The 27,399-nt window shown below is 38.4% G+C and overlaps 1 protein-coding gene across 2 annotated transcripts in view; it reads right to left on the bottom strand.

Moving 5' to 3' along the window:
• Positions 1 to 27,399, bottom strand: part of LOC123771595 (DBH-like monooxygenase protein 1) — a 92,597-nt gene that overhangs the window by 22,660 nt on the left and 42,538 nt on the right. For both annotated transcript variants that reach the window (XM_069313648.1, XM_069313647.1), the window contains exons 11-17: positions 27,096 to 27,220; positions 26,183 to 26,325; positions 25,917 to 25,943; positions 24,454 to 24,581; positions 21,355 to 21,500; positions 20,140 to 20,296; positions 17,855 to 19,697 (exon numbers count right to left, since the gene is read on the bottom strand). In XM_069313648.1, the coding sequence (XP_069169749.1) occupies positions 19,534 to 19,697; positions 20,140 to 20,296; positions 21,355 to 21,500; positions 24,454 to 24,581; positions 25,917 to 25,943; positions 26,183 to 26,325; positions 27,096 to 27,220 (890 nt within the window). In that variant the 3' untranslated portion in view covers positions 17,855 to 19,533. The remainder of the gene's footprint in view (positions 1 to 17,854; positions 19,698 to 20,139; positions 20,297 to 21,354; positions 21,501 to 24,453; positions 24,582 to 25,916; positions 25,944 to 26,182; positions 26,326 to 27,095; positions 27,221 to 27,399) is intronic.

Below are 27,399 nucleotides of genomic sequence, written 5' to 3'. Positions count from 1 at the left end.
ATATTACAGGTATATTGCTTTTCTCCAGGTGTTTCACCCATTTAGTTTCAAACATTTTATCCAATATTTTGACTACTACACTTGTCAGCAATACAGGTCTATAATTGAGGGGGTCTTCCCTGCTGCCACTTTTGTAGATTGCAACTATGTTAGCTTTTTTCCACACATCTGCTATGACTCCTGTACATAGGGATGTCTGAAAAATCAGTTGCAGTGGAATGCTGAGTTCGGGTGCACATTCTCTCAGAACCCATGGTGAAACTCCATCTGGGTCAACTGCTTTGTTCTTAGCTCCTTGAGCATTTTTTTCCAATCTCTAGATACGTACCTCAATGTGCTCTATGTTGTTGTCTGGGATTCTTATTGTGTTTGGTTCCCCGAAGATTTCATTTTTTACAAACACACTTTGGAACTTTTAGTTTAATGTTTCACACATTTCCTTTTCATTTTCCGTGAATCTGTTTCCCTATTTTCAACCTCTGAATATCCTTTACCTGTTTATGAATTTATAGAATAGGCCTGGTTCTGTTTTACATTTATCCGTTATCCCTTTTTCAAAATTTCTTTCTGCCTCTCCCCTTACTGCCGTGTAGTCATTTCTAGCCTTTTTGTATCGCTGGAATGTTTGGGGGTATGGCTTGTTCCTGTATCGATTCCATTTTTGAGTCTTTTGGCATCTGGCCCTATCGCAATTTCTGTTCAACCAATCCTGTTTTCTGGTCCTGCGTCTGTTTTGGTATGAATTTTGTGTACCTTCATCGTATATTTCACAAAATTTGACATACATCTCGTTTACTGCCCTGCCTAGCAACAAGTCTGTCCAATTAGACTCGTTAAAAAAAAATTCTAAGTTCTCCATAGTGTCCTCTTAAAATTGAGTTAAAACTGTCTCAATGTTCCCATTTTCTTCTAGATTATATCTCAAAGCATATTTAATGTCCAACAGGACATGATCACTCTTTCCTAAGGTAGAAAGGTACTGGATGTAAAATATCTCCTCTTTCTTGGTGAATATTAGATCCAGTACTGACTTAACATCCCCTCCTCATTCTTGTAATTACCTAAGTGTAATTACCTAAGTGTAGTTACAGGATGAGAGCTACGCTCGTGGTATCCCGTCTTCCCAGCACTCTTTGTCATATAACGCTTTCAAACTACTGACGGTCTTGGCCTCCACCACCTTCTCACTTAACTTGTTCCAACCGTCTACCACTCTATTTGCGAAGGTGAATTTTCTTATATTTCTTCGGCATCTGTGTTTAGCTAGTTTAAATCTATGACCTCTTGTTCTTGAAGTGCCAGGTCTCAGGAAATCTTCCCTGTCGATTTTATCAATTCCTGTTACTATTTTGTATGTAGTGATCATATCACCTCTTTTTCTTCTGTCTTCTAGTTTTGGCATGTTTAATGCTTCTAACCTCTCCTCGTAGCTCTTACTCTTCAGTTCTGGGAGCCACTTAGTAGCATGTCTTTGCACCTTTTCCAGTTTGTTGATGTGCTTCTTAAGATATGGGCACCACACAACAGCTGCATATTCTAGCTTTGGCCTAACAAAAGTCATGAACAATTTCTTTAGTATATCACCATCCATGTATTTAAATGCAATTCTGAAGTTAGAAAGCATAGCATAGGCTCCTTGCACAATATTCTTTATGTGGTCCTCAGGTGATAGTTTTCTATCTAGAACCACCCCTAGATCTCTTTCTTTATCAGAATTCTTTAAAGATTTCTCACATAATATATAGGTTTTGTGGGGTCTATGTTCTCCTATTCCACATTCCATAACATGACATTTATTAACATTAAATTCCATTTGCCAAGTGGTGCTCCATCTACTTATTTTGTCCAGGTCTTCTTGAAGGGCATGACAATCATCTAAATTTCTTATCCTTCCTGTTATCTTAGCATCATCAGCAAACATGTTCATATAATTCTGTATACCAACTGGTAGATCATTTATGTACACAATAAACATCATTGGTGCAAGAACTGAACCCTGTGGTACTCCACTTGTGACATTTCTCCATTCCGATACATTGCCTCTGATTACTGCCCTCATTTTTTTATCAGTCAGAAAATTTTTCATCCATGATAGAAGCTTACCTGTCACCCCTCCAATATTTTCCAGTTTCCAGAACAACCTCTTACGTGGAACTCTGTCGAAAGCCTTTTTTAGGTCCAGATAGATGCAGTCAACCCAACCATCTCTTTCCTGTAATATCTCTGTGGCTCGATCATAGAAACTGAGTAAATTCGATACACAGGATCTTCCAGATCGAAAACCATACTGTCTGTCTGATATTATATTATTTCTCTCTAGGTGTTCTACCCATTTAGTTTTGATTAGTTTTTCCAATACTTTCACTATTACACTTGTCAATGATACAGGTCTATAATAGAGGGGGTCTGCCCTGCTGCCACTTTTGTAAATTGGAACTATGTTAGCCTGTTTCCACACGTCTGCTACGATTCCTGTACACAGGGATGCCTGAAAGATCAGGTGAAGTGGAATGCTGAGCTCAGATGCACATTCTCTCAGAACCCATGGTGAAACGCCATCTGGGCCAGCTGCTTTGTTCTTACCGAGCTCCTTGAGCATTTTTTCCACTTCGTCTCTAGACTCCTCTATGTGCTCTATGTTGTTCTCTGGAATTCTTATTGTATCTGGTTCCCTAAAGATTTCATTTTGTACAAACACACTTTGGAACTTTTCGTTTAGTGTTTCACACATTTCCTTTTCATCATCCGTGAATCTATTTCCCATTTTCAACCTCTGAATATTATCCTTTACCTGCAATTTGTTGTTTATGAATTTATAGAATAGACCTGGTTCTGTTTTACATTTGTCTGCAATCCCTTTTTCAAAATTTCTTTCTGCCTCTCTCCTCACTGCCTTGTAGTTGTTTCTCGCATCTTTGTATCGCTGGTATGTTTGGGGGTTCGGCCTCTTCCTGTATTGATTCCATTTTTGTGTCTTTTGGTCTCTAGCCCTCTCGCAATTTCTATTGAACCAATCCTGTTTCCTAGTTCTGCATCTCTGTTTTGGTATAAATTTTTTTGTGCCTTTATCGTATATTTCACAAAACTTGACATGCATCTCATTCACTTCCTTGCCTAGCATCAAGTCTGTCCAATTATACTCACTAAAAAAATTTCTAAGGTCACCATAATGTCCTCTCCTGAAGTCTGGTTTTTCAACTGCTTCAACCTCCTTATTTTCTTCCAGCTTATAACGCATTGCATACTTTATTCCCAAAAAGACATGGTCACTTTTACCCAAGGGAGGAAGGTACTGATTGTCAAATATCTCTTCCTCCTTCCTGGTAAATATCAAATCTAGCATGGAGGGAACGTCCCCTCCCCTCATCCTCGTAGCTTGTTTAACATGTTGATACAAGAATGTTTCCAGGATGAGGTCTACAAATTTACAGGTCCAAAAATCTTCTGTTTTAGCTTCATATGCTTCCCAGTCTATGGATTTCAAGTTGAACTCACCGACTATCAACAGTCGTGATCTATCGTTATCCGCTCTCGCTATAATCTCTCTCATTATTGTTATAAGACCTTCACATTTACTATCTAGCTCCTCCTTTGACCATGTGCTGCTTGGCGGTGGACTATATGCATTTACTATCATTAGTTTATCATCCTCATGGCAGATCTCTAGTGCTATTATGTCAACTTCTTGTGGATTGGCAGTCATTATTTCGTTCACCTTTAGGTGTTCTTTTACCAGCACAGCAACGCCACCGCCTTTCCTAATTTTTCTGTCCCGTCTCCAAATTGAGTAGCCCCTTGGGAATATGACCTCATTTAAAATTACATCTTCAAGTTTTGTCTCCGTGAGTGCAACAATGTCTGGTGTCTGCAGCTGTATTACATCACTTAACTCCAGCATCTTCGATCTCACTCCATCTATGTTGGTGTATGCAATCTTCAGGAACTTGTTCCCCCTCTCCTTATTCTTCACTCCCCCTCTCTCTATTGATTTTGTTGGTTTGCCTTTATGTACCACTTTACTGGTTTGCCTACCCCTATCACTTTGTAGAAAAAAGAATTTATTTCTTCTTCATTCCTGCTCTCATTTAAATGTTTTGCCTCGGCGAGGTTCAGTTTCAGCTTCTCTCTATCTTCTTTTGAAAGATCTCGTCTTAACGACCACCCTTTCCCATCCTCATCACTTTGCAATTTTCTAGCATTCCTTAGTACTTCTTCCAACTGTTTGGCACCGTTTAGGGTGATCCTCAAAGGTCGATCTTTCCCTTTTACGTACCTGCCTATTCTCCTGTAGTCGCACACATTCTCTATGGTTGTAAGACCTTCCACGAGGCCAACAATTTTATCTACTACTTTAGCTTCTTCTACAGCTCTTTCTGACCTAGATGTTATCGCCTTTTCTTTGCAGCCAAAAATGATCAGGGACTTACTCCGATCAACTGTGTTTTGCACCAACTTCGGGTTAGATGCCAATTCTTTTCTCACTTCCAGCCTAATGTTTGTTTTATCTTGGTTGCTGCAGTGTTTGACTTCCTTTACTGCTTCTTCTATTTTTTCCTTCTCCTCGCCGCGGGGACGCTAAGCCCCGGAAGTACCTCAAGGTAACCTTGGCCACTTGTGCATAAGTAAGTTGCATATCTTTCTTGCACTGTTCTATTCCCTGTGTAACTTCCTCCATCTGTGCTGACAAAAGCTGTTTCTCCTGTTGAATTTCCTTGCCTAACCTATTGTAACTTCTTCCAAAGCTATTTTTAAGAGTTTATTTTCTTCTTCCATGGCTTTGCAATTTGTTTCGAATTGATTCTTATCCTTGCGCAAGTCTTTCACTAAACCCTCAAGACATAAAACTTTGCTATTCAAATGGTCATTACTTTCTTTCAATTTACTAATTATTTCTACATGAGAGTTCACTATAGTATCTAAATTTACCAACTTGTTATGTAGACTGCTAATATCAATGCTTTCTTCATTGAATCCCTCAAAATCAAGCTCTGTTTTGTTTTTCCCCTTGCCAGTGGCCATCTTGAATGTTCTTCTCTGCACTGTAAACACTAGGGCAACTTTTTCTCATCCGATTTTTCACTTCCCTTAGGACTTTCCTGTTATCTCACCTATTTTTCAAGAGCACTATACCTTTATGTTCTCTGGGACACCACTCACTACCATCAACCTGTACTACAATACTTAGGATTGTTGAAATATGCTGGAGCTCCTCTGCTGCAAGTGTTGACCCTAGGGGTGTCACCTTTTGAAGTGCAACGCCCCTGCTGCCTGCACCCGCTTAGTCAGCACAACCGGGTAACCGAGCCACAACGAGCAACCAAACTCGCAGGACTCCGAGTCGAAGGTGTCACCGACCCCGGAGGCAAAACAGAGTCACCCAGAGACAAAGGGTGAGAGCAACCCTCAAACTCGCTGGAAGCGAGGGGAGACTCTGGGGTCACATCCATCGAACCCGCGCGCCCCCAGGGGTTTCCCAGGGTCCCGAGCATTTATTATAAGAGGACTCGCGCTCAGGTAATCCCAGGCAGGGTACTGCTAACCGGCACCCAAAGCTACCAAACAACTTTAAGAGCTGAACCCCCGGGATGTGTACTCTCACGGGGACCTAGCAGGGGTTACCACCAGAAAATACTCAGAACACAAGGGGCAAGAATGAAGGCAGACCCCCCCACCAGGTAGATAAACAAAAAGAAAAAGAAAACCCCGCAAGAGGACAGCGTACCCAAGCGGAACAGAGCCGGCCGCCATGATTGGTAAAGACAAGCTGTACAGCACCCTGTGCCCCACCAGTGCAAAAACTGCCCCTTACTCCAAGGCGAACAAGGGAGACAGAACACCCGAGCACACAAAGAGCGGCCGAAAACCAAGCAGTAAACGGCCTAGCAGGGGCAGGACCCAAGGAACTTGTGGAAGGTGGCCCCAAGGGCAGTACTTACAGGGCACCTAGGGAAGGGAACCCTAGGCGCATGCAACCCAAGTACTGGAGAATCACTCCGGCTCACGCACCACCTAGAAAACAGACACCACACTCTAGGTACAGTGCTGAAACAACCACTGGAGCCGGAGCACATAACCAGTGCCTATAGCATCAGCCGAAGAACTGATGGGTGGATAGCCGGCGTGGGAGGTCTGGGGCTCCCCCTTCCCCCTCCCAAGGAGGGGGGAGCTGCGCAGACAGCGGCACGGTGACGTGTGACATCATACTAGTTTGCTTGTTTTCTGTTGAGGAGTTCTGTCCACTAGTCCGGTTTTAGGTAGCAATTTTCACCAGAATAGGGGTTTGTTTTGGAATGCTTACCTTTCTGGATGCTTGACCCGGTCGATGGCAGACATAGAATGCTTCCAACCACAAGGGGGGTTTCTATAGGCCATTGCTCCCCTTGCCTCTCTGAGGGGGCCGGGTTCTGGCCGTGGTCCCCGGTAGGCCTTAGAACTACATACACATGACTGATGCCAAAGTCTGACATTAGCATATCAGCCTGGTAAAGCTCCGGGGAGCCGACGGGGCTCCCCCCAGAAAACAGAGATTTTTTATATTTTACCCAAACTTACACGAATTTTCAGAACTACGAGGGATGTTTAAAATATTATGCTCAAGTGTTATTTTTTAGCATAACTGAAGGCGATTGCACACATTTTGAAGTTTTAAATTTAGTCAGTTTATGAGGAAATTTGACCACAAGAGAAAATATAAATATCCCCTAGGTAGTAATTTTTTTTAGGTAAAAAATTATCTATCTTAATTTCTCTTCCTGGTATTTTTTTTAACAAATACGTCATGCACACACCTATAACAATACTGCACAGCAGCTGCTCTTATCTTATTCCAGTCCATTTTCAAATTGTATTCTTTACCTTTTATTTTACTATAGATTAATTGGTATTGGCTTTGTTAGTAGACAGGTAGCCAATGCATGTACACTGTATATGTTAAGCTGATACTGAGACGCCCTTCCCCCCACCCTAAAGCTCAACTACTGACCCCTCCCAGGATGAAACTTCCCAACAGTTGACTAACTCCTGTGTACCTACTTACTGCTAGGCTAACAGGACATTAGATAAAAGGAAATGTGCCCAACCATTTCTGTCCTGCCCGGGATTCCTGATAAAGAGTCAAGAACTAACCCAACTGTTTACCTAGACCCATAATGTACCCCATCCTCAAACCAGGTTCAATTCTGTCCAGCAGTCAACCCCAAAGACGCATTCATCAATTTTAACAAGCCGTTCATGCAAAATAGGAATTTTCTCAAATATAGATTATTATACCTGTATATATTAACATATTGTGCATATTTAGGCATTGGTTAGGTTAAGTGTTTAGATTCTGTTGGTGATTATTTGTATTTGTAGTACATGGGTATTACAAATTACTCATGTAGTACAAAGCATTTACAGCATTGTGGTTTGAACAAAAGTCGTCAGCGAAGCACTTCTCCGGAAGTGTTCAAACGTCACCAGTTGCAAATAGTGTGTAAACTGTTTTTCATTCATAAACAGGGAGTTTGACCTTTGTTTATGAGGATTGGAGCATAACTACCAAGACCTATAATGTCTATAGAGAACATCTTATGAAACTTAATTGCTAACCTGGATCTTTTTCAAAGAACAATCAATATTTTCAAACTTTATTTTAGGTTAAGGCCAGTTTCTTTGGATTAGGCAACACTTTTGGCAACATTCATCAAATACAAGTCAAACACTTCATAATTAATAATACATGTTAAAATACACATTCATTCAGACCCCTGTTCACTGAACAGATAACAAGTACCATATATACATACTGAAATATGTTGAAGATCATTAGGAATATACAGTATCTAATATTTATCAAATTCCAAAAGTATAAAAATATATTGTTATACTCTTCAGGCCACAATAACAATGATAAACCCAAGACACCAATGCATCAAAAGGTAGGAAAAACAATAATGACCAAACCACACACCGGAAGATGAGAGACGACGACGATTCTGTCCTTCCTGGACCATTATCAAGTCGATTGTGATGGAAGCGAGGGAGGCACGGGCATTAAGTAAGGCAAGAGTGAGGCGAGGAGCAGGTAAGAGGAGGTAATTCCTAGAAGATAAGATCAAGCCGAAAGGTCAGAACAAGCTGCAAGGTACGGATGGGATGGGTGTAATAATGGGGTGATGGAAGAATGGGAATGTAAGAATAAGAGAAAGAGAAAAAGTGGGGTAGGTGTACGTCAGGTCATGTTTGTTAGAAAGGCTAGAGCATCATTTGAGCATGTACTGTGAAAGGAAATAGTGTTTCCAACACTATTAGCACTATGCTCTGCCTTCCCTTCATATCTGAACTAAAAAATTTCATTAAAACCTTGTCCTCTTGACATAAAGCTCGACAATCTAACACTTTATAATAATCTAGTTCCCAGAGCTGGGGAAACTGGCTGTACATTAAATGACAGACTTAAGGAACACAAAAGAAGTGTTATGTCTGCTCTCTTCTGTCATGTTAGGGACTCTAATCATCCTATTGAGTGGTCTTCTATAATAATCTTTCTTGCCTCTACTCTTCACAGGCGCCGTCTCGTCAAATCGGCTCCGATACACAACATAACCTTTCTAATAAACGTGACCCGACATAAGCCTGCCCCCTTTTTTCTCTCTTTTTCCTCTTATTCGTATGTTCCCATTCCATTCTTCCGCCACCCATTATTACACCCATCCCATCCGTACCTTGCCTCTTGTTTTGACCTTTCGCCTTGATCTCACCTTCTAGGAATTGCCTCCTCATACCTGCTCCTTGCCTTACTTAATGTTCGTGCCTTTCTCACTCCCGTCACAATCGACTTTATAATGGTCCAGGACGGACCGAAATGTCGTCGTTGCTTCATCTTTTGGTGTGTGGTTTGGTCATCATATTTTCAGCCACGTTAATGTGACTCATCGTCTGCTCAGGAAAAGCAATTATTCTATTTTACAAAAGATCCATTGGAAAAGATAAATAGTTATGCACAAGAAGAGTACAGTATTGCATTATGTGCAGGAATTACAAACAGCAATTATTTCTGAAGTACAAAATGATACACAAATGTAAAAATGTAATAATAAATACTATAATATACAGTATTTGGATAAAGCTATAGTACAGTATATTAACACCACAATAAAAATATATTGTCTATTCACACTACTGAAAAGTGACTATAAAAATCATTATTTTATATTAACTTTTAAATAAAATAATGTGAAGGATAAACTTTGAAGAGCCCATAGAATCTCTATATTCTTGTATGTATGTATGTATGTGTGTAATTACCTAAGTATTTACCTAAGTATAGTTACAGGATGAGAGCTATGCTCGTGGTGTCCTGTCTTCCCAGCACTCTGTCATATAACTCTTTGAAACTACCGATGGTTTTGGCCTCCACCACTTTCTCACCTAACTTGTTCCAATCGGCTACCACTCTGTGAAAGCGAATTTTCTTATATTTCTTCGGCAGTCTCAGGAAAATCTTACCTATGAATTTGATCAATTCCTGTTACTGTGATCATTCTGTTACAATTCCTGTTACAATTCCTGTATATAGTGATCATATCGCCTCTTTTTTTTCTTCTATCTTCTACTTTTGGCATAATTAATGCCTCTAACCTCTCCTCTTAGCTCTTGTCCTTCAGTTCTGAGAGCCACTTAGGTGGCATGTCTTTTCACCTTTTCCAGTTTGTTGATATGCTTCTTAAGATATGGGCACCATACAACTGCTGCATATTCCAGCTTTGTTTTAACAAAAGCCGTGAACAATTTCTTTAGCATTTCACCGTCCATGTATTTAAAAGCAATTCTGAGGTTAGAAAGTAGCATAGGCCCCTCACACAATGTTCTTTATGTGATCCTCAGGTGATAGTTTTCTATCTTGAACCACCCCTAGATCTATACACTAGGGGATCTACACCACTAGATCTCCAGATCTTTCTTTCAGAATTCTTTAAAGATTTCTCACATAATTTATAGGTTGCATGGGGTCTATGTTCTCCTATTCCACATTCCATACCATAGCATTTTTTTTTACATTAAATTCCATTTGCCAAGTAGTGCGCCATACACTTATTTTGTCCAGGTCTTCTCGAAGGGCATGACAATCGTCTAAGTTACTTATCTTCCCTATTATCTTAGCATCATCAGCAAACATGATCATATAATTTTGTATTCCATCTGGTAGATTGTTTATGTAGACAATGAACATTACCAGTGTAAGCACTGAACCCTGTGGTACCCCACTTGTGGTATTTCTCCAGTCCGATACACTTCCTCCAATTACTGCCTTCATTTTTCTACCAGTTAGAAAATCTTTCATCCATGTTCGAAGCTTACCTGTCACCCCTCCAATATGTTCCAGTTTCCAGAACAACCTCTTATGTAGAACGCTGTCGAAAGCCTTTGTTAGGTCCCGATAGATGTAGTAAACCCAACCATCTCTTTCCCATAAAATCTCTGGCTAGATCATGGAAACTGAGTAAATTCACTACACAGGATCTTCCAGATTGAACACCATAATGACGGTTTGATATTACAGGTATATTGCTTTTCTCTAGGTGTTTCACCCATTTAGTTTCAAACATTTTATCCAATATTTTGACTACTACACTTGTCAGCAATACAGGTCTATAATTGAGGGGGTCTTCCCTGCTGCCACTTTTGTAGATTGCAACTATGTTAGCTTTTTTCCACACATCTGCTATGACTCCTGTACATAGGGATGTCTGAAAAATCAGTTGCAGTGGAATGCTGAGTTCGGGTGCACATTCTCTCAGAACCCATGGTGAAACTCCATCTGGGTCAACTGCTTTGTTCTTAGCTCCTTGAGCATTTTTTTCCAATCTCTAGATACGTACCTCAATGTGCTCTATGTTGTTGTCTGGGATTCTTATTGTGTTTGGTTCCCCGAAGATTTCATTTTTTACAAACACACTTTGGAACTTTTAGTTTAATGTTTCACACATTTCCTTTTCATTTTCCGTGAATCTGTTTCCCTATTTTCAACCTCTGAATATCCTTTACCTGTTTATGAATTTATAGAATAGGCCTGGTTCTGTTTTACATTTATCCGTTATCCCTTTTTCAAAATTTCTTTCTGCCTCTCCCCTTACTGCCGTGTAGTCATTTCTAGCCTTTTTGTATCGCTGGAATGTTTGGGGGTATGGCTTGTTCCTGTATCGATTCCATTTTTGAGTCTTTTGGCATCTGGCCCTATCGCAATTTCTGTTCAACCAATCCTGTTTTCTGGTCCTGCGTCTGTTTTGGTATGAATTTTGTGTACCTTCATCGTATATTTCACAAAATTTGACATACATCTCGTTTACTGCCCTGCCTAGCAACAAGTCTGTCCAATTAGACTCGTTAAAAAAAAATTCTAAGTTCTCCATAGTGTCCTCTTAAAATTGAGTTAAAACTGTCTCAATGTTCCCATTTTCTTCTAGATTATATCTCAAAGCATATTTAATGTCCAACAGGACATGATCACTCTTTCCTAAGGTAGAAAGGTACTGGATGTAAAATATCTCCTCTTTCTTGGTGAATATTAGATCCAGTACTGACTTAACATCCCCTCCTCATTCTTGTAATTACCTAAGTGTAATTACCTAAGTGTAATTACCTAAGTGTAGTTACAGGATGAGAGCTACGCTCGTGGTGTCCCGTCTTCCCAGCACTCTTTGTCATATAACGCTTTCAAACTACTGACGGTCTTGGCCTCCACCACCTTCTCACTTAACTTGTTCCAACCGTCTACCACTCTATTTGCGAAGGTGAATTTTCTTATATTTCTTCGGCATCTGTGTTTAGCTAGTTTAAATCTATGACCTCTTGTTCTTGAAGTGCCAGGTCTCAGGAAATCTTCCCTGTCGATTTTATCAATTCCTGTTACTATTTTGTATGTAGTGATCATATCACCTCTTTTTCTTCTGTCTTCTAGTTTTGGCATGTTTAATGCTTCTAACCTCTCCTCGTAGCTCTTACTCTTCAGTTCTGGGAGCCACTTAGTAGCATGTCTTTGCACCTTTTCCAGTTTGTTGATGTGCTTCTTAAGATATGGGCACCACACAACAGCTGCATATTCTAGCTTTGGCCTAACAAAAGTCATGAACAATTTCTTTAGTATATCACCATCCATGTATTTAAATGCAATTCTGAAGTTAGAAAGCATAGCATAGGCTCCTTGCACAATATTCTTTATGTGGTCCTCAGGTGATAGTTTTCTATCTAGAACCACCCCTAGATCTCTTTCTTTATCAGAATTCTTTAAAGATTTCTCACATAATATATAGGTTTTGTGGGGTCTATGTTCTCCTATTCCACATTCCATAACATGACATTTATTAACATTAAATTCCATTTGCCAAGTGGTGCTCCATCTACTTATTTTGTCCAGGTCTTCTTGAAGGGCATGACAATCATCTAAATTTCTTATCCTTCCTGTTATCTTAGCATCATCAGCAAACATGTTCATATAATTCTGTATACCAACTGGTAGATCATTTATGTACACAATAAACATCATTGGTGCAAGAACTGAACCCTGTGGTACTCCACTTGTGACATTTCTCCATTCCGATACATTGCCTCTGATTACTGCCCTCATTTTTTTATCAGTCAGAAAATTTTTCATCCATGATAGAAGCTTACCTGTCACCCCTCCAATATTTTCCAGTTTCCAGAACAACCTCTTATGTGGAACTCTGTCGAAAGCCTTTTTTAGGTCCAGATAGATGCAGTCAACCCAACCATCTCTTTCCTGTAATATCTCTGTGGCTCGATCATAGAAACTGAGTAAATTCGATACACAGGATCTTCCAGATCGAAAACCATACTGTCTGTCTGATATTATATCATTTCTCTCTAGGTGTTCTACCCATTTAGTTTTGATTAGTTTTTCCAATACTTTCACTATTACACTTGTCAATGATACAGGTCTATAATAGAGGGGGTCTGCCCTGCTGCCACTTTTGTAAATTGGAACTATGTTAGCCTGTTTCCACACGTCTGCTACGATTCCTGTACACAGGGATGCCTGAAAGATCAGGTGAAGTGGAATGCTGAGCTCAGATGCACATTCTCTCAGAACCCATGGTGAAACGCCATCTGGGCCAGCTGCTTTGTTCTTACCGAGCTCCTTGAGCATTTTTTCCACTTCGTCTCTAGACTCCTCTATGTGCTCTATGTTGTTCTCTGGAATTCTTATTGTATCTGGTTCCCTAAAGATTTCATTTTGTACAAACACACTTTGGAACTTTTCGTTTAGTGTTTCACACATTTCCTTTTCATCATCCGTGAATCTATTTCCCATTTTCAACCTCTGAATATTATCCTTTACCTGCAATTTGTTGTTTATGAATTTATAGAATAGACCTGGTTCTGTTTTACATTTGTCTGCAATCCCTTTTTCAAAATTTCTTTCTGCCTCTCTCCTCACTGCCTTGTAGTTGTTTCTCGCATCTTTGTATCGCTGGTATGTTTGGGGGGTCGGCCTCTTCCTGTATTGATTCCATTTTTGTGTCTTTTGGTCTCTAGCCCTCTCGCAATTTCTATTGAACCAATCCTGTTTCCTAGTTCTGCATCTCTGTTTTGGTATAAATTTTTTTGTGCCTTTATCATATATTTCACAAAACTTAACATACATCTCATTCACTTCCTTGCCTAGCATCAAGTCTGTCCAATTATACTCACTAAAAAAATTTCTAAGGTCACCATAATGTCCTCTACTGAAGTCTGGTTTTTCAACTGCTTCAACCTCCTTATTTTCTTCCAGCTTATAATGCATTGCATACTTTATTCCCAAAAAGACATGGTCACTTTTACCCAAGGGAGGAAGGTACTGAATGTCAAATATCTCTTCCTCCTTCCTGGTAAATATCAAATCTAGCATGGAGGGAACGTCCCCTTCCCTCATCCTCGTAGCTTGTTTAACATGTTGATACAAGAATGTTTCCAGGATGAGGTCTACAAATTTACAGGTCCAAAAATCTTCTGTTTTAGCTTCATATGCTTCCCAGTCTATGGATTTCAAGTTGAAGTCACCGACTATCAACAGTCGTGATCTATCGTTATCCGCTCTCGCTATAATCTCTCTCATTATTGTTATAAGACCTTCACGTTTACTATCTAGCTCCTCCTTTGACCATGTGCTGCTTGGCGGTGGACTATATGCATTTATTATCATTAGTTTATCATCCTCATGGCAGATCTCTGGTGCTATTATGTCAACTTCTTGTGGATTGGCAGTCATTATTTCGTTCACCTTTAGGTGTTCTTTTACCAGCACAGCAACGCCACCGCCTTTCCTAATTTTACTGTCCCGTCTCCAAATTCAGTAACCCCTTGGGAATATGACCTCATTTAAAATTACATCTTCAAGTTTTGTCTCCGTGAGTGCAACAATGGTGTCTGCAGCTGTATTACATCACTTAACTCCAGTATCTTCGATCTCACTCCATCTATGTTGGTGTATGCAATCTTCAGGAACTTGTTCCCCCTCTCCTTATTCTTCACTCCCCCTCTCTCTATTGATTTTGTTGGTTTGCCTTTATGTACCACTTTACTGGTTTGCCTACCCCTATCACTTTGTAGAAAAAAAGAATTTATTTCTTCTTCATTCCTGCTCTCATTTAAATGTTTTGCTTCGGCGAGGTTCAGTTTCAGCTTCTCTCTATCTTCTTTTGAAAGATCTCGTCTTAACGACCACCCTTTCCCATCCTCATCACTTTGCAATTTTCTAGCATTCCTTAGTACTTCTTCCATCTGTTTGGCACCGTTAAGGGTGATCCTCAAAGGTCAATCTTTCCCTTTTATGTACCTGCCTATTCTCCTGTAGTCGCACACATTCTCTATGGTTGTAAGACCTTCCACGAGGCCAACAATTTTATCTACTACTTTAGCTTCTTCTACAGCTCTTTCTGACCTAGATGTTATCGCCTTTTCTTTGCAGCCAAAAATGATCAGGGACTTACTCCGATCAACTGTGTTTTGCACCAACTTCGGGTTAGATGCCAATTCTTTTCTCACTTCCAGCCTAATGTTTGTTTTATCTTGGTTGCTGCAGTGTTTGACTTCCTTTACTGCTTCTTCTATTTTTTCCTTCTCCTTGGCCACTTGTGCTTAAGTTAGTTGCATATCTTTCTTGCACTGTTCTATTCCCTGTGTAACTTCCTCCATCTGTGCTGACAAAAGCTTTTTCTCCTGTTGAATTTCCTTGCCTAACCTATTGTAGTCATTTATGTTTAAATTTACTTTAACTTCTTCCAAAGCTATTTTTAAGAGTATATTTTCTTCTTCCATGGCTTTGCAATTTGTTTCCAATTGATTCTTATCCTTGCGCAAGTCTTTCACTGAACCCTCAAGACATAAAACTTTGCTATTCAAATGGTCATTACTTTCTTTCAATTTACTAATTATTTCTACATGAGAGTTCACTATAGTATCTAAATTTACCAACTTGTTATGTAGACTGCTAATATCAATGCTTTCTTCATTGAATCCCTCAAAATCAAGCTCTGTTTTGTTTTTCCCCTTGCCAGTGGCCATCTTGAATGTTCTTCTCTGCACTGTAAACATTAGGGCAACTTTTTCTCATCCGATTTTTCACTTCCCTTAGCATTCTCCTGTTATCTCACCTATTTTTCAAGAGCACTATACCTTTATGTTCTCTGGGACACCACTCACTACCATCAACCTGTACTACAATACTTAGGATTGTTGAAATATGCTGGAGCTCCTCTGCTGCAAGTGTTGACCCTAGGGGTGTCTTTTTTTTTTTTTTGTGGCCTGCTTGACGTGTTGATACATAAATGTCTCCAGAATGAGGTTTACAAATCTGCCTGTCCAAATTTCCTCTGTTCTTGCTTCGTAGGCCTCTCAGTCTATTGCTTTAAAGCTGAAGTCCCTCAGTAGTAACAAATGTGATTTAACTTTATCTGCTTGTACTATTATCTCTCTCATGACCATTATGAGGCCCTCTCGTTTGTCATCCAGTTCCCTAGTTCATGTGTTGCTTGCTGGTGGGCTGTAGGCATTTACAATTATTAGTTTATCCTGATTCCAGACCTGCAATGCCATTATGTCAACTTCGAGGTTTGTCAAGTATTAACTCTTTACCTTCAGGTGTTCTTTCGCCAGCACAGCCACTTCTACCCCCTTTCCTAGTTTTCCTGTCATGTCCCCAAACCAAGTAACCCCTTGGGAATACGACTTCATTTAAAACATTTTCTTCAAGTTTCATGTCTGTTAATGAGACAATATCTGAGACCTTAAACTAAATTATATTTTTTGGCTCCAATATTTTTTATCTCACTCTGTCTATGTTGGTATATACAATTTTCAAGAACATGTTCCCTTTTCCTTGTTCTTTACTACCCTTTCCACTAATGATTTTGTTGCTTTGTTTTTATCTACCATTTCACTAGCTTTCCAGTCCCTAACACTTTGTAATTTTTTTTTTTATTTCTTCTTTATTTCCATTCCTATTTAGAAATTTTGCTATAATGAGGTTCATTTTCAGCTTTCTCCGTCCTCCTCTGAGAGGTTGTCTTACTGACCAAAGTTTGCCATTCTCATCACTCTACAATTTCCTGGCATTTCTAAGCACTTCCGTCATGTGTTTTACTCCATTAAATGTCACCCTTAAGGGTCGGTTCTTTTCTCATATTTTCTTATCCTCCTAAAATCATTGACATTTTCCTTTCATTTTAGGCCATTTCCTAATCCTACTATTTCCTATATGATTTTCATCTCTCCTGCTACTGCTGTCTACCTAAGATGATATTTCCTTTCCTAAACACCTGAAAATTATTATGGTCTTACTGCTATCTGCAGTGTTTTGTACTAGTTTACTGTTGGTTACCAGTTCTTTCCTAATTACTGTACTTGTCTAATTTCTGCATACTGCCCGAGACGCTTTGCTTAACAGTGGCTTTAGGCATTGTATGTACTATCTCTATCTATAAATTCATCAATATTTCTATCACCCCTTGTTATGTATGTACTTTATCTAAATTTGAATTTGAATTTGAATATTCTTTGTCATTTCTGGTTTTGACTTCCTAACACTTTATCCTCTATTTCTCATTGATAACTTGCGCATACGTCTCATATTTCTTCTTAATACTTTTCTAGTTGTTTATTACTCTCCTCTATGTGGGTTGTCAAGTAAGTTTGTCCTGACATATCCTTACCTAACTCCCTGTGAGTAACCTCAGGTTCCTTAGAGTTGTTTACTGTAATAAGTAAGTAAATGTTTATTCAGGTAAGGTACATACCTTGAGGTTACCTTGAGGTGCTTCCGGGGCTTAACGTCCCCGCGGCCCGGTCGTCGACCAGGCCTCCTGGTTGCTGGACTGATCAACCAGGCTGTTGGACGCGGCTGCTCGCAGCCTGACGTATGATACATACAAGTATGATACGTACATACATACAAGAGATTTTACAAAAACTGATAGATTTATAGATAAAGAGCTAGTACATACAATGCCTAAAGCCACTATTACGCAAAGCGTTTCGGGCAGACTTTACCCTGTATGAGTCTATTTTCTTGTTTAATTCTTCAAAGTCATCACTCCTCACTTTCCATACCTCATTTTCATTCACTAGTTCCTCGATTTGTTCCTCCTGAGCCTTTACCCTGGCCATTAATTTAGTAATTTTCTTACCTTTCTGTAGAAAACGTCCTTTTTAAAGGGTGAAACCCTTTAAAAACTCACTCACTGAGAGCTTTAAAAATTTAAAAACTCACTCACTGAGAACTTTAAAACTCACACCTGAGAGCTCCATTTTCTCCTAATTTAACTACTTTTTCTTTCACACTTCTTTAGCATAACATCAATTATCTCTAACCTACCTAGAAAACCACCTTCCTGTAGTTGTTTCTGAGTAAATCCTACGAAGTTTGCCTCATCTGGTGTCTCTACTGTCCCGTCCACTCCTGCCCTGGCCGCCATCTTTGTTTTGATGCTCGGCTCTGGGTCAGAGACCCTTGGCATAAATAAGAAATGTATATGTTTATCTCTCAGAATGTTTGGCAATATGTTTATCTCTCAGAATGTTTGGCAATATGTTTATCTCTCAGAATGTTTGACAATATGTTTATCTCTCAGAATGTTTGTTAATATGTTTATCTCTCAGAATGTTTGGTAATATGTTTATTGTTTGTGATGTGTGTCTATGTATGTATTAACACGATGTACTGAACGGGGTGAGAATAGCTTGAGCTATCTTCTCCCATTGTGTGTATTTTACCTCAATAAACTTATTTCAATTGGCATAAATATTTTGTCCAGATTTATATTTATTTTTTCACTACAATTGCCACTATCCACCTGTGTGTTGGAGGGGTAGAAATAGCCTAAGCTACTCTATCCCTTTGAGATGTATTTTCTTGTCTCAATAAACATACCTGAACTGTGTGTGTACTCACCTAGTTGTGCTGGTGGGAAAAAAGGGGGGGGGGGGGGGGTTGAGCACTGGCTCTTTGCTTTACTCTGTCAATCAAGTGATGTATAGATTCCTGAGCCTACTTGGCTCTATCATATCTACATTTGAAACTGTGTATGGAGTCAGCCTCCACCACATAACTGCCTAATGCATTCCATTTATTAACTACTCTGACACTGCAAAAAGTTCTTTCTAACATCCCTGTGGCTCATTTGGGTACTCAGTTTCCACCTGTGTTTCCTTGTTCGTATACCCCCTGTGTTAAACAGTTTATCCTTATCTACCATGTCAATTCCTCTGAGAATTTTGTAGGTAGTGATCATGTTTCCCCTTACTCTTCTGTCTTCCAGTGTCGTGAGGTGCATTTCACACAGTCTTTCCTCATAATTTCTCTTAGTTCGGGGACTAGCCTAGTGGCATACTTCTGAACTTTTTCCAGCTTGGTCTTGTGCTTGACAAGGTACAGGCTCCATGCTGGGGCCGCATACTCCAGGATTGGTGTTACATATGTGGTATACAACATTCTGAATGATTCCTTACACAGGTTCCTGAATGCTGTTCTGATGTTAGCCATCCTTGTATATGCTGCAGATGTTATTCTTTTCATGTGGGAGACATAAGGTGTGATATCAACTAGATCTTTCTCTGTCCATTTCATAAAATACAGTACTTCATCTCCCATTCTGTATCCTATGTCTGGCCTCCTGTTTCCACTGCCTAGCTTCATTACCTTGCATTTACTCAGGTTGAACTTTAGTAGCCATTTGTTGGACCATTCATTCAGTTTGTCTAGGTCCTCTTGTGGCCTCATACTATCTACTTGTCTTAATCCTTGTCATAATTTTTGCATCAACAGCAAACAATGAGGGGAACGATTCTATACCCTCAGGGAGATCATTTACATTTATCAGAAACAGTACAGGTCCAAGGACTGACCCTTGTGGGACTCCATTGGTGACGCCTCACCAATCTGAGACCTCACGCCCTCACAATGACTCGCTGTCTTCTGTTGCTTAGGTACTCCCTTATCCAATGGAGTACGTGTGTTGTGTGATGTGTGATGTATGTTGGCACCATAAATAACACTCAAAACACTAGAGATAAAAGACATAAAGCAGTAACATAATATATAGACACTGTTGTTTGATCAACCCCACTTCCATCACGCTGGGGAAGAGACTCCCTTTTAATCTCATTCTCTTCTTGTGGAAGCCATGGTACACTTGCAGCTGGTGTTGCTGATGTCTCATCTGTATTGGGAAGCATTTTTTACTTTTAATATGTTACACATTTTCTTAATTATAGCATATAACTTAAGCATTACAAATAGCAACAAGTGTACTGTACACTTGAAGGGCATAACAACAATGTGTCTCAGATTAAAAGCTATTAAATACTGCAATTATCAGCAACACAAGATTTAAATTATTAAAATTACATAGTGTCATGATAATTCTTGATAAATTACACAAAGTGATTTTATTTGTTGGAGTATTTGAAATAGACAGTTTGGTGGTGGTGTATATGTATATACACACATAAAATAGATGTATTCATTCAAAAAATAAGACAAAATTATATTGTTAGTCTTTAAGAATGCAACTACAATGCCTAACCAGTACAGAGAGATATTTTATTCTCTCAAAGTTGTCTTCACATTGCTTAAAAAAAAAACTGAACCAAATCTCTTACCTTGTTCCTTTTCTGCCTTCCTTGGTTTGATAGTGGTTGGCGAGACAGTAGGCTTGACTGCTGGATGGAGCACCTCAATGTCCTTGTGGCTACTAGTACACTCCTTTTGCTTGTGTTGGAGTGGTATAAAATCAGGATACTTGGTTTTTCTTGGCAGCTGAAGAATACCACACCAAGATATAGTTTTACTTTAATATTTGTAAACAAAATGCTTTCAATCTTCCTACAATAAGTGAGGCAAAACAAAAGTAACTGGACACCCGGAAAAGATCATGAATGGGGAAAAGTGCTCTTAAGGGATGTTAAAAATGATTGCAAGATATTACCATCCTAATCTTCATTTATATAAAAGAAGCATTAAATGTGACACATGTATTAATAATTTGGCCAGTTGAAATAAGCTAGTTGAGAAATGCATGTACAGTCATGCTATTAATCAGAGAATTATTAAATAGAGAATAGAGTAGAAAATGCATGTTGAGAGATGCATTACAATGGTTTTCAATATGATGACTGGAGAGTGTGAGGAAAGAATTTATACAAAAATGCAAAGGATTTGAATAATGAGTAGATAATTAACGTCCTAGAAATGAGGGTGAAGATGAACTCGGAGGAAAGGTGGCATAAGAACACAAGAAGAACAGAACAGGCTAGAGAAGTATGCTTGATAGGATTATCTGCAAGATGTTTTCTTGAGAGCAGCCCTTAAAAAGAACTAAATAAATAAGATTGCTACAGACAAAAAGACATTTTATTTTAAAACATGGTGGTATGTAACTTTTTTTTCTTATATTTAAACTATAGAGAACTATTTGAGGTCACAAACATTGCCACTCTTTAATAACAACCTACAGCTTGTTCTTGGAAGGCTTTGTCTATACTGTACTATATTTGAATGCTTCTACAAACAAAATAACATTTTGAATGTAATACAATTCATATGCATTACTGCAAACAGTTATTAAAATGTGTAAAAACCATCATACCTTCAGCAATTATGAATTACAATAACTTTAGCTGCTATGTGAAAAAGACATTGTAAAATAGAACAAGTAATACACATAACTTTAATTTACATGTTGAAACTGACAAGTATCTGAACATCAATCTAAATGTGGTTGATAATGTTGAAATTGCCAAGAAACATCTGAAGTGTATCATATGGAAAGAGCATGTGGAAGAACTTACACTTTTACACTTAACTAGAATACTGACCCCTTGAACGAGCTCTCGGCCATGGCCTTCACAGGAGGGTTCATGTTGTCCATACATGGTCATTTCCTGCAACGTAGATATTAACTGCTTGTTCTGCCATGTTGTTTTGTCATAAAGGATATCATAGAATGATCTATTGAAGAATTCTGGAAAATATTTTTAAATATTTAGATAAATATAAATATCTCTTTACACATAATTTTTTTTGTTTAGCTTTATCATATTAAAGATAATTAATTTTAAATACTGTACAGCATAAAAATCTATAATAAAATATTTAGTAGACAAAAAATTTATGTAAATAAATGGTGATCACTTTCAGTGATTAGTAACAACTGCAGCATTGTACAGTTGTTGTGTTTAAAGACAAAATACAGTATCCCAATGTTTAAGGAACTTTTATTTACCACAATGCCGATCTGAAAGGCCGATTTTGAGATTGGCAATAGGATTATTTACCGAGCAATTGGCTGTTAAATCTGGAATATGGTATCTAGTTTACAGAGTCTGGTACTCGTTGAACCGGAGACCACTATTGGTAAGGTTGTGACAATTTAACCCTAGCTAGGCCAATATTTTCATCAGCATGAGTGACAGATGGTACCATTATTTTCCCAATGCATGTGTGCTTGTGTAATTACCTAAGTGTAGTTACAGGATGAGAGCTACGCTTGTGGTGTCCCGTCTTCCTAGCACTCCGTCATATAATGCTTTAAGACTATCGAAGGTTTTGGCCTCCACCACCTTCTCACTTAGCTTGTTCTAACCGTCTACCACTGTTTGCAAAAGAAAACTAATACTTTGTTTGGTACCTTTGTTTCCTTAGCTTAGGTTACAAGAATTCCTCTTTGTCAAATTGGTCAATTCCTGTTATTATTTTGGAAGTGGTGATCTTATCCTCTCTCTCTCTTGTCTTCTAGCTTTGGCATATTTAACGCCTCTTTTCATAACTCTTGTTTTACAGTTCTGGAAGCCTGTAATTATTGTTGCACGTCTTTGCACCTTTTCCAGTTTGCTGATGTGCTTCTTGAAATATGCACACCATACAACAGCTGCACATTCTATCTTTGGTTTTACAATAGTCTTGAACAGTTTCTTTAGTATTTCATCATCATTGTATTTAAAAGCAATTCTGAAACTGGATAGTGTAGCATAGGATCTTTGCACAATGTTCTTTACGTGGTCCTCAGGTGAGTTTTCTATTTAGAACCACCCCTAGATCTCTTTACCAGAATTTTTTAAAGCTTTTTCCACATAATTTGTAGGTCATGTGGTCTATATTTTCCTATTCCACATTCCATAACACGACATTTATTCACATTAAATTCCATCTGCCATGCACTTAAGTTATTCAGGTCATCTTGAAGGACATAACAATGGTCTAAGTTTATCTTCCCTAGTATCTTAACATCATTAACAAACATGTTCATATAATGTATTCCTTCTGGTAGGCCATTTATGTCAACAATGAACATTAACTGTGAAAGAATTAAACCCTATGGTACCCCACCCATGATATTTCTCCAGTTCAGTGCATTGCTTCTGATTACTGCCCTCATTTTCTGTTGTTAGAACATTTTTCATCCATTTTAGGAGCCTCCCTATCATTCTTCCAGTAAGTTCCAGTTTCCAGAACAAGCTCTTATGTGGGACTGTCGAATGCCTTTTTAATTCCAGATAAATGTGATCAACCCAACCATCTCTTTCCTGTAAAATCTCTGTGGCTCTATCATAAAAACTAAGCAGATTTGTTATACAGAATCTTCCTGATCAAAAACTATACTGTCTGATATGTCATTTCTCTCCAGATGTTCTACCCATTTGGTTTTTATTATTTTTTCCATTTTGACAGCTATGCTTGTCACCGATACTGGTCTATAATTAAGAGGGTCTTCTCTACTGTTGTTTTTGTCTATTTGAACTATGTTAGCCTTTATTTATACGTTTAAGATTCCTGTAACTGTCTCGTCTCAAGACGAATTAGCAAAAATTTGAATAACCATTTATTCAGACAAATAATCATTTCTGTCCAACCTGGAGACTGAACACTGGATCCTTAATTGTTATTCGAGAATGTAGACCAATATACTACAGGACCCTTGAGTATCTATAGATTCAGGTATGTTACGTGTACGGAAACCACGTACAAAACTCAGGCAAATCATAACGTAGAACGAAAAAGCAATGTAAAGGATCTGGGTGTACTCATGTCGGAAGACCTTACCTTTAAAGAACACAATAAAGTAGCCATCACAACTGCAAGAAAAATGACAGGTTGGATAACAAGAACTTTTCACACTAGAGATGCTATACCGATGATGATACTTTTCAAAATGCTTGTGCTCTATAGAGTGGTGCTGCTGCTCAATGACAGCCCCTTTCAAAGCTGGAGAAATTGCTGACCTGGAGAGCGTGCAGAGATCCTTTACTGCTAGAATCCACTCAGTAAAACATCTAAACTATTGGGACCGACTAAAGAGCCTAAAACTGTACTCCCTTGAGCGCAGGCGGGAGAGGTACATAATAATTTACACGTGGAAAATATTAGAGGGGCTGGTCCCAAACCTGCACACAGAAATAACATCACATGAGACCAGAAGACATGGCAGGATGTGCAGAATACCCCCGTTGAAAAGCAGAGGTGCAGCAGGTACTCTGAGAGAGAACTCTATCAACATCAGAGGCCCGAGACTGTTCAACACGCTTCCACTACACATAAGGGGCATAACTGGCCAACCCCTCACAGTGTTCAAGAGAGAACTGGATAAGCACCTCCAAAGGATACCTGATCAACCAGGCTGTGACTCATACATCAGGCTGCGAGCAGCCACGTCCAACAGCCTGGTTGATCAGTCCGGCAACCATTAGGCCTGGTCGACGACCGGGCCGCGGGGACGTTAAGCCCCGGAAGCACCTCAAGGTAACCTCAAGGTGTACTGCCATTTGAATGAAAATGGTCAAATGATAAAATAACAAAAAATATTTCATTACCAGTTCAGAAAGAAAAATGGATATGATGCTCAATATGATCAGTTCTACTGTCCTTTTGAGTAATTTGTTTAAAATATACTGTACATACTTTATATTTAAAAGACTTACTTTCAGGAGCTTTAGCAATAACGTAGCGATATATATCAGCCAAATGAATATTTTGTGGATCATTTGTATTTTCAGTCTGCATATCGGACAGCCTCTCGTCTTCTTCTTCTTCGTTAATATAATTTTCACTATAGAAAAAACAAGTAAAAAAAACATGAAACATAAAATTGTATAATTAAATACTTTAAAATTATTAAACGTAAATTGTATCATTAAATACCTCAAGATTATATTCATCTTTAATACAAAATACAGTTTCCACTTTCACAGCTTTCCAGACCGGTGCACAAACAGGCAAGAATACACACAAATCCTATCTACCAGTTTGGCAGGAGGGGATGGTGACAGGAGGGGTGGGGTAGTGACGGAGGAGGGGTGGGGTGGTGACAGAGGGGGGGTTGTTACGGTGGGGTGAGGGGGGTGGGGGAGATGAGGGAGTTGCTACACTATAAAATAAAGTTCAATTATGGCAAGGGTTGATCAATTTATTGGTTATGCATCTACTGACAACCAACAAAACCTAAGCATCCTACAGGCCAAGCATCTGCATATGGATAGGTGATATTTAAGATTTAGATGCTTAATTTAATATCTAGATTTTAATGGCACAATTGTACATTATAGTATTAAAGTTTGTTCAAATCTGTAAAGTACTTCATTACTGTACTCTGAAGCCTTCTAGTCAAACAGTGATCAAGAAATATACTATATATTCTTTGGCCTTAAAACTTTGAGTAACTCAGATCAGAATTAATAAGCGTACAGTGTAACTTTTCAAAACTGGCTAGAGTTAGCAGCAACATTATATAGTACAGTATTGCAGTAACAAGGTGGGAACAATAGCCTGTTCTGTTAGCTTAATGTCTAATTTGAATCAATCATATTAATCAATTAATTTTAGCAATCATAAGTATACACACAGTACTTAGACCAACCCACCTAACCTGTTCAAGAAATGTTGCATCTGAAGTGCTTAAATTTCACAAAACGTACATAAATTTTAATGCTTGTGTCCAGTGTGTTCAAAATAAGGCATAGTAAGGGGCAAACTACAACATTTTTTTGGATCATTGGGGGATTGAATTTGGACCTATAACACATTATGATTGAAATGAATGAGGACCAAACCTCACAAGGGTGATAGTTAAAGTCAAATCCATGTGGATGTGTTATGCCTATACTGTGAATAGGCACGAATTTGTACCTATGCTGTATAAAGAGTGATAATGAATATTGAATTTATGCAGTAACCAGATAAACTATTAACAACTACTGTAGTTCAAACTGTATAGGGAAATAAGTCAGTAGATGACCTTATGATGGAGTCATGCCCTTCACATACATTCCTATCTGCCAGCTGATCTCTTGAACACCAACCATTTGTTCATTTGACTAGAAATTTCTGACAATACTATATCAAACAAATACAGTACTGTATACTAAATCTGGTTACAGATATTTACCTGAAGCCATTATGATCAAACATCTTCCTAAAAAACACAAGAAAAACAGTAAGAATTAAATACTGTATTCCACATAGAATAATGTACTACAATTCACAATTAAAATGCAGTATTTACCATAGTTCTATTAGGTCAAGTTGGACAAGAAATATTAATTTATTATACCAATAAATGTTTAAATAATAATAAATAACAGCCAATAAATATTGATAATTTATTTATTTAACTAGCTAATGTTTTCATAAATGCTTGTAACACATACTTACAGATCATTGTTAACCAAGTCGTGGATACCAAAGGTGTCGAACACAAGCGCCATGTCAGGTCTAGAGTAGCAACCAGAGAGGTTCACCCTGGGATAATATGTCAAGAATGCTAAGCACATCTCCTCTTCCGTACTAAAGCCACCCTAGATTGAGTTAAACAAGGAAACACAAAGGTTATGCTCTGGCATTCACAAGTGGGCAGGTTTTGGATGTTATTAATTACAATATAATTAATGGTTTTGCCATTATTATTACAATTGATATTTTAATCAATAATCAAGAATTTCCCAAAAAATAGTACTGCACGAGCTTTGTTATCTGAAGCCCGCTGAACCAAATACAGTATATGGATTTTCTGCCAAGCTTTTGCCATATCTTGACAGAAATCCAGATAACCGGAGGTTTGGGTGGATAACAGAGACTGGAACAAAGTCTAAAGTCAAATCCTGATACAGTAATTTTATGGAAAAACTTCATATCTGGACAAAAATCTGGATAACTAGAGATTAGGTTACATAAATGTTCCAGAACTACAGATTTCAAGATCAAATAAGAAGAAACTACAACATGGTAAGCTGAATTTTCTCAAATTATATTTGTTTATTAATAGCGAGTGTGGAAATTCAAACTGTTCGTTGTGGTACAAAAAAATTCTGAATATGGTAATTTTTAAATTCCCCTGTAAGAATTCTGTTTATTTGGATGTCTGGCTTGTCTGGTAGGGGTCCTTCCCATATAGAGCTTAGTATTCAGAAAATGTTTAATTATATTTTCAGGAAGAATATATGAAGTGTGTAATTTCAGCTACATTACTGGCATAAAATACAAATTTTAATAAAACTATTGTGGAATAAAATTAATATTAGTTAATACTAAACTGTCACTGTGATACAAAGTACAGTACTATACTTACAAATGTTGGTAATTTCCTCTTGGTGGAATCATATCCACATTTTATAATCAAGGAATCTCCTGGCAGTATTTCCATCTCCTTTTTTAAAACTCGAGCTTGCTGGTAGTTGAAGTCATAATTCATATCTAAGGAAGATGTGCAAAATATGAGACAGCAATTGGCAAGAGCCATGTGATAGCAGCTGCATGTCATGCCAATGTCATTCTAGACTAGTTTAAGCCAACGTTATAAGGTTCCATGACAAATTGATATATAGGCATTCATGTGGGTTGGGTCATTTATTTATTATAAGTTATCTCCAGTG

The sequence above is a fragment of the Procambarus clarkii genome, chromosome 76 (genome assembly GCF_040958095.1).
Source record: "Procambarus clarkii isolate CNS0578487 chromosome 76, FALCON_Pclarkii_2.0, whole genome shotgun sequence".
Classification (NCBI taxonomy): domain Eukaryota; kingdom Metazoa; phylum Arthropoda; class Malacostraca; order Decapoda; family Cambaridae; genus Procambarus; species Procambarus clarkii.
Note: the sequence above shows the minus strand (reverse complement) of the source record. Positions and strands in the feature narration are given on the sequence as shown.